At 38.1% G+C, this 12,053-nt stretch overlaps 3 protein-coding genes and 1 long non-coding RNA gene across 5 annotated transcripts; 1 reads left to right on the top strand and 3 right to left on the bottom strand.

Moving 5' to 3' along the window:
• Window positions 1-3: 3 nt before the first annotated feature.
• On the bottom strand, window positions 4-3,842 carry LOC108812431 (serine/threonine-protein kinase KIPK2). 2 transcript variants are annotated; one of them, XM_056988781.1, is made up of 4 exons: window positions 3,680-3,842; window positions 1,056-3,126; window positions 676-984; window positions 416-592 (listed from the first exon to the last, which is right to left on the bottom strand). In XM_056988781.1, the coding sequence occupies exons 2-4, from the start codon at window positions 2,954-2,956 to the stop codon at window positions 568-570; spliced, it is 2,235 nt and encodes a 744-aa protein (XP_056844761.1). In that variant the 5' UTR covers window positions 2,957-3,126; window positions 3,680-3,842; the 3' UTR covers window positions 416-567. The 2 variants fall into 2 exon arrangements, with proteins under 2 accessions (XP_056844760.1, XP_056844761.1); XM_056988780.1 differs by having other exon boundaries at window positions 4-984; window positions 3,680-3,840.
• Window positions 3,843-6,244: 2,402 nt separating this feature from the next.
• On the bottom strand, window positions 6,245-7,669 carry LOC108807182 (CASP-like protein 4A3). The gene is made up of 3 exons (XM_018579440.2): window positions 6,977-7,669; window positions 6,758-6,893; window positions 6,245-6,615 (listed from the first exon to the last, which is right to left on the bottom strand). Exons 1-3 carry the CDS (start codon window positions 7,522-7,524, stop codon window positions 6,421-6,423), a joined length of 879 nt encoding a protein of 292 aa, XP_018434942.2. The 5' UTR covers window positions 7,525-7,669; the 3' UTR covers window positions 6,245-6,420.
• A 173-nt stretch (window positions 7,670-7,842) lies between these two features.
• Window positions 7,843-8,972, top strand: LOC130496586 (uncharacterized). The gene is made up of 2 exons (XR_008935744.1): window positions 7,843-7,978; window positions 8,086-8,972. It is a non-coding gene; the product is annotated as an uncharacterized LOC130496586 (long non-coding RNA).
• On the bottom strand, window positions 8,878-10,285 carry LOC108806390 (zinc finger A20 and AN1 domain-containing stress-associated protein 4). The gene is made up of 2 exons (XM_018578491.2): window positions 9,858-10,285; window positions 8,878-9,717 (listed from the first exon to the last, which is right to left on the bottom strand). Exon 2 carries the CDS (start codon window positions 9,661-9,663, stop codon window positions 9,178-9,180), a length of 486 nt encoding a protein of 161 aa, XP_018433993.2. The 5' UTR covers window positions 9,664-9,717; window positions 9,858-10,285; the 3' UTR covers window positions 8,878-9,177.
• Window positions 10,286-12,053: the final 1,768 nt, after the last annotated feature.

Below are 12,053 nucleotides of genomic sequence, written 5' to 3'. Positions count from 1 at the left end.
GAAAGTAAGGAACAAAGAGGCAAAATTTACCTCTTAGACTTAGAAATGGATTTTACTACAACAACAACGGTACTATTGATAACTTAAAACCACAGAGTTTCTGTCTGCATAGACCCGTATTGTCTTTTCTCTATCCCCTAAAAGAACTCGAACTCAAGATGATCTCCCATGGCTTTACATTCAAGATACCCATTACTATTCCCTTTAGGAGAAGTTGCTTCCGCTGCACCGTTCTCATATACATCAGGCAGCTCAGGGGGAATGGCGCAGCGGATGAGAGCCCAGTTCAATCCTTCAAAGAAAGGATGCCTCTTGATCTCTGCAGCTCCTTTCTCTGACCCGAGACGGCTCTCTGGATCCTTCATCACCAACCTTCTGATCAAATCCTTTGCCTGGAAGCTCACGAGAGGGCTATCAGGAAACTTGAGGTTCTGATACACAACGTTGGACAACGTCTCCTCATTGTCATAGCCTTTGAACGGTGTCTTCCCGTATAAAAGCTCATAGAGAAGGACCCCGAACGTCCACCAGTCAACCGCAGCACCATGCCCTTCTCCTTTTATGATCTCAGGAGCCAAGTACTCGTGCGTTCCTACAAAAGAGTTTGATCTTGCTTCGGTTGGTTCAGCCACAAGCTGAGGCAATGATCTGAACTGTTGTGTCAAAAGATCAGACCTCTGTTTTCTTGGTTTTGATGAGAGCCTTGGGCTGAAACATGGGACACGGCACGATGGTTCGATGCATAGAGGTTGTATGCAGTTGGATGCGTTGTATGGACCAGACATCCTCGCAGGATCTTTCCCGGCAAGAGAAGTTGTTTTGAGAAGAGTTGGGTTCACCTCACATCTGAGCGAGAGGTCAAAATCTGTAAGCATGATGTGACCATCTTCTCGGACTAGAATGTTCTCTGGTTTCAAATCACGGTATATAACTCCAAGCATGTGTAAGTACTCTAGCGCAAGGAGGATTTCTGCTACATAGAACCTGTGAACAAAAACAAATCATCATTGTTCTGCTTATCAGAGATATCATAACAATGTGAGAAGTGATCTTACCTAGCTGCAGGTTCGGAGAAGCATCTACTGAGCTGTTTCTGCCTCAGGACATGAAGATCACCACCGGGACAATACTCCATCACCAGACATGATAAGTTATCTGAAGTGAACTGTGCATACAATGTAGGCAGAAAAGGATGGTCCAACATTTTGAGGATCGCACGTTCCGCCTGAGCCCTCGGTGTCTTTTTCCTCCGAGCCAAGAACTCGTTGTCCATGACCTTTATGGCAAACAAGCAATTCGTATCGACCAGCTCAGCGAGATAAACTGTTCCTATATCTCCACAGCCAAGTTTTTTCAAAAGGTTGAAATGTCGGAGTCCTAAAGAGCCACACTGCAACTTGACGTGCTTAATCGCTTCCCATCTCACGTCCATAGACATGTGAGGTTTGTTGCCGCAGCTAAACCTGCTCAGATTGCTCTCCTCGCTCATGCTTGTGCTACTGCTGTAGTTTCCTATGCTGCTGTCCTTTGAGCTCAAAGAGAATATTATCTTATCGCTGGAAGTTGGATTCTCTCTTTTGTGTTCACTTCCATCACCTTTTCCACTGCAACTGGTTTGAGTGGCGTCTTGTTTCATGACAATGTCAGCTTCTCTGCTATCAACAACCTCACAAGAATTGGAGGATTCCTTGCTGGTCTCTTTATCACTACTCTTCACAATGCTAATGAGATGAGAGCTTGCAACTGATTCCTGATTTGCTTCAATACCGTTTGTTGGCAGATGGTTTTCAGAGGTGATGCTCTTTAACGAACAATGGCATTTCTGGCACAGAGTTTGGCTTGCACTAGGCTCTAAGGAAGCATCAGCTTCCTCGACCATTTTTATAGCAGAAGCTACAGCGACTCTTAGCTTCTTCTTAACCAAAATCTTCCTTTTCGGCCGCGGTTTGGGACGTGGGATGTTTCTTCTTACCTTGTTTACCAGTTTGATGTTCTCTGTTCCTGAACTAGGTGCGTTGTCCAGCTTTCCTTCTATCCCTGAGTCCACAGCTTTTGTCTCACTTTGCACTATAGCTGATGAGACGATGCTCTTGTTTAGCTCCTCTTCAGCAACAACTTTGCTGCCAGAACATGAAGGCAGAGAGGTAACATGTTTGTCTATTTCTACCACACCATCTTCAATGACCACATGAGGAGGAGGAGATGTGGCGCATTCATCTATCTCTATCTCAAAATCTCCACTACCAAAACTGAGAGAAGATCCAGAGTTGTTACATTTATACAGCAACACAGTCTCTCTCATTGACTGCAACCCTGATTTAGAAGGGTTTGTCTCAAGGACACCAAACCGCTGAGACACACTCTGTGAAGAGCTGGGTATATCGTCTACAGGAGTCAAAGAAACTTCAACCAAGCTCTTACCCTTGTCCACAGGAAGCCCAGACCTGCCAGCAGATTCACTCAAAACTTGTCTGTAAAGACTCTTTATCCTGTCTGCTTCAGAAACCCTCGGAGACGCAGCTGCAGACTTTGACAACCGTTTCTGAGCAGCCATTTCTGATGCCTTTGAGATGCAAAGATCTCTCAGAGCCTGCTTCAGTGAAACTGAATCAGAAGGACCAACTCTTGGTGATCTAGGGGTTCCTCCCATGGGAAATGGCTTTTTCATAGCACTCTTCTTCGAAGGGCTTGTGCTCCTGCTGGTACCAGCGCTAGCGCTAGTCTCAAGATGATGGAAAGAAGAAGAGCCCATGCCTCTTCCCGGTGATGGTTTTATAGTTATAGACTGGAAAAGCTGATCAATGTCATACTCCATAGTACCTTGCTTTAGTGGAGGAGGACGCTCCATGTCTTTGCTTGGTCCCAATGCTGGCTTACAGTGTCTGCTAGAATGTTTGGGCAGCCTCACCACATCCTTCTCCTCAACGATTTCACAAGAACCCTCAAACGATCCCATTTAGCAATGTCTTAGTTTTATCAACACAGCTTGAAACCAGTGGAGCTTCTCATTCCAGAGTTCAGACACCAAACCAAGTGCTATAGAGGTCATGTAAAGAATCTGTTCTGAAAGACCTTGAGAGACTCAGCTTCATTGGTTCATTCTTAGCACCAGAGTACTGCAACATCCTGCAATAATCACAATCATTGGAGTCGAATAAGAAGTAATTGGACAAAGAGCAATGTTAAATGAGTTTTAAAAAGAGAATATGTAACAGAGAAATGCAATGATCAAAGTAAAGGGGAATCAACAGGTAAAGTCATCATCATGGTTATAGACTCAAATAATGAACCCTACAGAAGTAAAGGTAGCTACTTTGACCCATACTTTAATAAACAGAAAGAAGACATTTTTATTTATGGAGATGGACCAATCAAAGTACAAAGTCAATAAACCAAAACAAAGACAGATGAAGAATCAAGAAAACTAAATAAAATAATATTAAACCAAATCTAGCAGTTTCAATCCCAGATCTCATGAAGCTAAAACAGAATACTAATAACAGTTACTGAAATGAAGATTCAACTTCAAAAGATAGGATGGGAAGAGACTTAAAAGTTGTTCACATCAAATCCAAACTGATTATAACAACAAATGAAAAAGCTCAAAGCTCATACTATATACACTGCACAAGCTCATTTGTCCAGAAATAAAAGATAGTTGAAGAGAAGAAAGGAGTACCCAAGAAGAGAACATTAGGAGGCAGAGTAGGTTCCAGAGACTCATGGAGACTCCCACTAAAAGAACCCTAATGGCTTGAGACTGAAGAGATTCCCACAGAGCACAGAGAGAGTGTAAAAAATGTCTTTGTTTATTTGTTTTTGGTGTTTAGCGTTCAGTGAAGAAAATGTTTGTTTGTGTGATGATAAAGTTGAAAGGCGTGAGTGGGTCCCTAAAGCATATGTGTTTGCGGGTCTCATGTTACTACGCTGAAAATTACGTCTTTTTTTATTTTTTTTCTTACTTGTCTTTATTACATTTCACATCAAACTCTCTTTTCCATAATTATTGTTAGCATTTTTGTTTTGTTATTGCCGACCAGATATCCTAAAAGGAAGTTAATTTTCCCTATTTTACGTTATATCCATTTGTTATTTTAAAAAAAAATAGGAAAAATCTAATAAAAATGGAAATTAACTCATGATTTTACAGTGATATTTCTCTTTCTCTATAAACATAAAATTGCTATTATATAAATGAATCAAAGATACTCCCAAATACCACATAGATAACCCGTAATCAAATTAATTTTGAAATGTTGAGTCACTAAATTTTTTTTTTTTAAATAAAAGTTTCTTTACCACTCTTTTTGACAAAAAAATTATTTACTACTTTGAATTTTAAAGATTGATTAAACAACCAAACCGATGAAATTTGAAATGAATATAAACAAATTGGAAAGAAATAAAATTATAGAATTAATGATGAATGATTGTTTCTTATCAAATTCAATAAAGAACAAATTTGTTCTATTTTTCTTTAAGATAAAAAATGTGAAAGAATTGAAAGGAATAATCATTCTTCATAATAGTAACATTTCTTAAGAATGTTAGACACTATTAGTTATTGTTGTTAAGTATTTGCTATAGGCTCTTTTACATCGTGTCAATATTGTGTCTGATCCACACTTGGATCTCGATGTTAAAAGAGTTATTCTTGGGTTCATTCCCTAGAGTGAATCTAAACCAACCAATAGAAAATTGTCATTTTAGATTTAGTATCTTTTAATTAAGGAAACAAATAACTTGTCAAATTATATTATCTTTTCAAAATAAAATTTAAAAATAAATAAAAATAATATATAAAACGAATTAAAAAAATTAATGTTGTCCCCTAAACTCTAAACTCTAATACTAAACCCTAAATTCTAATCCTAAACCCTAAACTCTTGGGTAAACCCTAAACCCTTAGAAAAACACTCAACATGTTGTCAACAAAACACTAAATCCTAAACTCTAATCCTAAACCCTAAACCTTTGGGTAAACTCTAACCCTTGGAAAAACAATAAACATTTGGATAAATTCTAAACTATAAATCTTAAACACTAAACTCTAAATTTTATAAATAAATATTTTTAAAAAATAATATTTTTTAGAACTATTGTTATTTTTATTTATTTAATCTTTTTATTTATTTTAAAAACATAACATAATTTGACAAATTATTTTGTTTTTTTAATTAAAAGATACTAGATTTAAAGGAACTTGTTTGCGGTTTTCTTTCTTGTATCCATCTCCCTATATTCCATACATAACAAGATCATGAACGGTAGATTTTATGCGCACCACACACATTGGATTTTTGTTCTTTTTCCTAAAAAAAAAGTTTTATAAATGACAAATCTAACAATTATTGGGGAACAAAACTGTCAGAAATTAGACGAGTGCCTGATATGTGCCTTCTTGATTTGATGGGTGTTTGTTGTTTTTATCTTTGTAATCTTTGTGGTGAGCCTATCTATCTATGAGCAATTGAGGAAAATATGAAGCTTTGCATTCCTTTTTTTCTGACGAATCGATTCGGTTTACATAAAGGCTGTGGTCTGAGCTGAGGCCCATGACCAGAAGCATGAGCTTATTATAACAGCAAAGCCCAAACCTGGTCAAAGTTGAAGACGAGGAAACAGAAAAGACACTCTATACTGTAAGAGAGATTTACACTCTGGGTCACTTTTTCACTTTTGGTTTCATTATAGGACAGTTATGTCGGGAGACACACTTTCTCTAACCCAATCACACGATTATACTGTAATAAGTCTGTAAAGAAACTTCTTTCTACTCTTTGATTGGTTTCATAGTATGTTCATATTCTCTCTCTCTCTCTCTCTTAGTCAAATACGCACACTGCACTTGTTTATTATTTTGGTATAAGAACTAAATGATCCTCAAGACTCATTTCAGAAACATACAACACAGGATCACCACTGGTTAACACAAAACCGGTCACATCCTAAAGCCACAACCCTTTTCAAAAGATGGTTTGAACAAACAAAATCATTGGTAGCTCAATAAATGTATTTTAGAGTACAAGTCAGACGATGCAAACACTACGCTATACCTAGAGTTCGATCTAAAGTCAAGCTACCATCCGATTTGAAATCGTGAGTACTCTGTTACACTCTCATTCTGCCTTTGACCGAGCTTATTAACAACCATACGGCTCAAGAATTGAAATCTGTTTTTGAGTTATAGCTCCAGTTTAATATTATTTTGTTTTCAGGTTTTGTAATGTTTTTAACAACAAAATCAAAAAGGCCTCTCTTATTAACCTCAAATAATTTTATGTCTACAAAAATTCATAAATAGTGTACTACAATGCTAAAAAAGATGTATTGATCTTTTTATTTCTCAAATATATATTTTGACACATGGAGTGTGTGTGTTCTTGGATCTTAACTATACAAAAAAAAAAGTGCCGAGGATCAAAGAGAGTCGTGGTTGAAGAGGTTATAACCTGATATAAGGGAACTACAAGCAAAGGCAAGGAAGGCCAAGAAAGACATAGCAATGGAAGCACTCGCCATCTCTGTGAAATCGTCTTTTCCCCAGTTTGAAACCCAGTCATCAACACGAGTCACTGCGGCTGTTGATGCTGATATAAGCATATACGCAAGTACCTGAAATAGCCAAAAAAAACAAAAAGCAACTATACTTCCTCAGGACACAATCTTTTTTGTCTTATTTCATAACTAAGATGTGAATAGCAACATGATTCTGAACTACATAGGAGACAGGGTGCAAGTTAATGAAGAGACTCGCCTGATCTAAGATGAACTCAAAGAGAGGTCGAAGGTGGTGGTTGATAAAGTGCTTCTCTCTGACAAGATGGTATGCCAAGTCACATGCTTGATAAGCAGAATATACAAAAGCAACCACGTTCACCGACAGACAAAACCTGTCAGTGACATCAAGTTCAAACCAAAAAGCATAAGACTCACTTCTTCCCATGTGACTCAATTCAAGAAAACACGAGCATACCTGTACTCCTTGTAACGATCAAAAGAATCGCCACTCCACCCTTTAGTCTTATCAGCAGCCATAACCGAGAACGAGATCAAAGCCAAAACGACCTCGCTTAACCTAAACCCTAAAGCCGAATACTTTACAACCTCTTCCCTCTTGGACCTCTTCAGAATCGCCAACACAGCTCCAGATCGTTGACCGCCGCTTCTTCTCCCGGAACCAACACGAGCACTCTTCCTCGTCGTCGCCGCAACGGGAGGAGGAACGAACTCTTTCGCAGACGGGTTGTTGTGAACCACGACGATCGGAGACGGAGTTTGACGAGACAGAGAAGCGAAAGGCTCTTCCTTTACAGAAGAGTTCTTGCTTCTCCTGCTACTACGTCTCTCTTCTTCATCTGATTCGCTGAGAGCATGTGGAGGGGAAGGGGAGGAAGAAGAGTAGTGAGTTGTGGAGTTATCGTAAGTCACTATGGCCATTGAAGTATCTGCCGGAGGTGGAGATTTCACCGTTGAGATAGAAGACGGTGACATCGACGGCATCGGTTTCGGTGGAGATCTCATCGGAGAGACGAGTTTTGAGGGTGAGGAAGTGATGATCAAAAGCAGCAACGCAATCGAATTTAGGGGGAAAAAAGAGCGTGAAAAGAACAAAAGTGAAGAAGCCAGCAAAGAATCAAAGAATCGAACAAAAGAAAGCAGAAGACTTTGAAGTCTTTTGTCCTTTTAGTTTACTGTCCTGGTTATGTTTTTTCTATTATTTAATAACCCGCACCGATACTTTTTGGTATTTTTGTAATCTGCCCCTTTAGTTTTGATTTTCAAATTATACCCTTTTGGTTTTGTTCCTCTATCTAATCGTCTCTAATTACAAAAACCATTGTTAAAATGAGTTTCAGATTACAAAACCATGGAACAAACAACTAGAGGAAAATTATGAAGATTAAGAGGATGTACAAAAGCGAGCAACCGCAGGAAAGAGATTCACGAGCGACCTCTTCCTTTCAAGTTTGACGAGGTATGTCACGAAAGTATTTGTTCTAACATAACGCGTAAATAAAAATATTGAGGATTGTGTTATTTCCACTGATGTGTTTGTTATGCTTGCATGGTTTTATATATAAGGTTTGTTCGTTTCTCTGATGCGGCATCAGCGTCAGCAACCAATAATTAACAAAGAGGCGAAAAACTTTTTAACGGTTTGTTGATAGTTATCGCCGGTGACTGCAATTGCTCGTCTTTTCCATATTTCTATCGCCGCTGCAAATTCCCACTCACGCATTACGTGTTGCTAGCGTACAATTGTTTCATCTTCTAATTCTCTAATTTTATTGGTTGCTGAGCTGTTATTAAAATTCCTTTGCATTTTCTGATCGTCGTTGTTGACACAGCGCATTCCAGAAACGAACAAATCTATACTGTGAAGACTGAAAAGAATGTGGGAATTATTAACAAACAACAAAACCAAGTTTTATATATACTGTGAAGATTGAAGAGAATGTGAGAGTCATTAACAAACAACAAAACCAAGCGAGGCTCGGCCTAGTGGTTTTGAGGAAACTTCGATTTCAATATGGATCCAGGTTCAAATTCTACTAGCTATTAGAGGTAAAATTTAAAATTTGGGTTTTCCTCTGGTGATCGACACGTGCTTCGGCCGATAAGGTAGACCGATCAAAAGCTATCCGGTCCGATGGTGATGAAACTGTCTTTTTCTTTTCTCTTATAATTTGACAACGAAACTCTCTCATCTTATCATAGACAAACAATTAGACGTTATGTATTGACTTAAGATGTCTTATCGAAAGCTAACCGGTCCAATGGTGATGAAACTGTCTTTTTCTTTTCTTTTATAATTTGACAACCAAACCATCTTTCTGCCGTCAGTATATAAAACTTTCCCAAACAAAAATAAAATTGAAAAAAAAACAAGAGACACAACTTTATTATATTTTTCCCCCAAAAGAAAATCTTTTTTTTCCACAAGCAAGAAGCCACACAAATTTTTTTTTTTTAAACTTAAATTCTTTCGGAAGAAAAGGAAAATAATATGAAAGGTGAGTATTGTAACAACCATCTCAACCTTTAATCACGTAACACGTTTCCGCAACAACAAAGTTTATGTTTTCGACATAACAAACGGCTGAGATACACCCCTTGTCTCGGTAAACGCGGGAGAGAGAAGAAGGAAGGTCAACGCAAAACCAACGGCTGAGATCATATCTTCTGGAGCTTCGCGGCTATGACCAAAGGATTAGCCTTTGCGATCTCTTCGCGCCCCGCCGATTTGAAATCGAACGTGCACCCGTGAACCTCCGGATACCTGTGGGTCCCGCAGAAAGTCGTCATGCACCGGCACATGAATCCGGTCAACCCGACCCGTTTCCTGCACACTGTGCACCGGTTAGGCCGTTGCGGCGGCTCCTGCTTCTGCTCCGTCGTCGGGATCAGCTTGATTTGTTTCTCCGCAGTCGGAGACGAGGGTGAGGAGGATTCGGTGATCTCCGACGACGAAGACGGAGGAGATGCGGCGGGGAGAGAGGATTCGACGGTTGGTTTGGCGGAGGCTTGCTGTTGGTTGAGGCAGAGATCGCCGTAGCAATTGGAGCAGAGATTCATGGTGGCTGAGCTGCCGAGGAAACCGCAGTTGTTAACGCAGAGACGGTGGCCTTCCGGTGTTTGGCATCGATGTTCTTCCGCCATTAATTTATTATTAATTAAGCTTTAGACAAAACAGATCAAGTTTGGTCGGAAAATCTGAGGAAAAAAAACAGACAATCAAAGATGTTGTGAATTAATTGTTAATTCAAGAATTATTTTTTCTCCTGCGTTTTCTCGGCAACAACAAAGAAGAGATTATAAAAAAAATGGAGAGAGAAGTTAGTTAGTTTGTTAACCTGTTTTTGGAGAAGGAAGAAGAAGATGATGATGATGATTCACTGGTTTTTTTTTCCTATAAGGGGTGAAACGGGTAGAGAGAAAGAGAATGATTTATAGATCAATACTACACATTACTATAGAGAGAAAACAACGCCGAAATGATGAAGATGATGATGGCACACAAATTTAATAAATCACTGCCTTGAAATATTTTTAAATATGTTTATTACTCCACATTTTGTTTAGTGGTGGTGGTGGTGACGACATTTATTGAAATCGTGTTGGTAAAGAAAAAAACTAGGAGTCTGCAACCAACCTCAAAAGTGAGACATTTTCTTTCAATTGGGTCTATTAATTAAAATTCTAAATTTCTTGAGAAAAGACTATTACAAATTTCTAGAGTTGCAGGAGATCGGATGAATGAGCGAAGATTTTATTCTTCGAGGCATTTTTTTTTGGTTAACTATAACATTTTTGAAAATTTTAGCAAGAAATGAAAATGAGTTGATATCCAGACAAAATATAAATATATATGTCAAATATTTTTATATGATGAAATGTGTAATATCAATATGTGTATGTGATCATAAGTGACAATACAGGTTGGAAGAGGTGCCAAATTGGCTTCCTACCTCTCCGTCCACTAGTTCACACTTGTCTCTATCTTATCCGCTCTATCTATCTCTCCTTTTCGTCACACTTTATATTATATTCGGATATACACATACCCTCCAACGTCTCCATATGGGAGCATACAAACAATAAAATTTCCGAAAACTGTAGTATGATCTTTGTTTTTGTTTATTTTCAATTCATGGAGTTATTATTATAACAGTGATAGCAACTGGCATTTTATCCATATCTTTGTCATCGTGACTAGAATCTTTATCACTAGCTCAATCATCAATTTTAATAATCTAAGTCTTCATGTGTGTTTTTCTTTCAACATTGTTAGACAACAACATAATATATGCTGCTACAAGCCTACAAGAATCTCTAGCATAATTGTTGTTGGTGAGTGATTTTTGGTTTGCATCCATGGGTTCCTTTTTTAAACAATTGACGCATCATGGTTAGTATCACCTAAAACATTGGTTAGTATCACCTAAAACAATCGACGCATCATGGTTAGTATCACCTAAAACATTGGTATGGTGCATAGTGAGAATCTTGCGATGCCCAAGTCCAAGTCAAAATGGATCCTGACGCCTAAGCGTATCTTAGAAAAAGCTTATTGAATATGATTTACTCTGTTGGAATACTTATATTTTAAAAGCTTCCAATGATATATCTTGTCTTCATTTTTTTGTAGGTCTTTCATGTTGAACCGATGAGCATGCATTTTTACTAAAAGTGCATACACAACTTTACTGACAAGTTCTCTGGTAAGTAGATGATTTGTCGCGGCCTTTCAAATAATTAACTTTGATCATTATATGTTGACCTATGTTTTGCGTTAGTCAGAGGATACAAAGCTAAAAATTCATATAGGTAACTGGGTTTCGATCGTTTCGCATGCATGGCTGAAGGCTTAGAAACGTGCGTGGGTTTTGTCCAACCCATAGTTGGACAAGGATCTTGCAAGTTACGAGTTCAAGGATTCGATGATTCATGATTCCCTGCATGTAGACTTAATGACGAATTATTTATTATAAAGGTAACCAAACGGTGGTTAGTTTGTTGGTACAAACAAAATTTTGGGTAAAACGTAAACTCGTTGGTTGTTTTTTTTTTCTGGTCAAAAATCTCGTTGGTTATAGGTTTGAATCTTTCTCAAAATTAAGTTGTCATTTATTTGGCTAGGCGAGTTTTATGTCTCATTTGAAAACCAAGATCGGGTTATTCGTTGTTATTACCTCGTGGGAAATTAGTTAGACTTCATCAACTCAAATTAATATCTCTGGATAATAAAAAAACATTATATGTAAATCTGAGTTTCAATATAGAAAAAACATGTAAAGGTAAATTTGAACCATCCTTACTGCTGGGGCGCTGGACCCCTTCGGGGGATATTTGGGAAAGTGGCTGCCCAGACACCAGAGATATCAAAAAAAAAAAAAAAAAATTTGAACCATTTTTCTGGCAAGCCTTCAGTCTCATACAAAGCAATGCTATTTTGACAGCTGAATAGGGGGGTTTGTGTTGAACTCCGGTTAAGAGAAAAATGTTTGATTATATGAAAATTTCCGTGAAAAAATGTTTGATTATATGAA

Source organism: Raphanus sativus, chromosome 6 (assembly GCF_000801105.2).
Source record: "Raphanus sativus cultivar WK10039 chromosome 6, ASM80110v3, whole genome shotgun sequence".
Lineage (NCBI taxonomy): Eukaryota > Viridiplantae > Streptophyta > Magnoliopsida > Brassicales > Brassicaceae > Raphanus > Raphanus sativus.
The sequence above is the reverse complement of the archived record's forward strand: the minus strand, read 5'-3'. Positions and strand labels throughout refer to the sequence as shown.

Bases quoted from the DNA above. Each gene is read 5' to 3' on its own strand.
- LOC108812431 (XM_056988780.1), bottom strand. From the start codon at position 2,956: ATGGGATCGTTTGAGGGTTCTTGTGAAATCGTTGAGGAGAAGGATGTG. The intron at 985-1,055 runs GTAAGATCACTT...TTTTGTTCACAG, and splicing joins TTCTCCGAACCTGCAGCTAG to GTTCTATGTAGCAGAAATCC.
- LOC108807182 (XM_018579440.2), bottom strand. From the start codon at position 7,524: ATGAGATCTCCACCGAAACCGATGCCGTCGATGTCACCGTCTTCTATC. The intron at 6,894-6,976 runs GTATGCTCGTGT...TGTCACTGACAG, and splicing joins GATCGTTACAAGGAGTACAG to GTTTTGTCTGTCGGTGAACG. The intron at 6,616-6,757 runs GCGAGTCTCTTC...TGGCTATTTCAG, and splicing joins TTGAGTTCATCTTAGATCAG to GTACTTGCGTATATGCTTAT.
- LOC108806390 (XM_018578491.2), bottom strand. From the start codon at position 9,663: ATGGCGGAAGAACATCGATGCCAAACACCGGAAGGCCACCGTCTCTGC.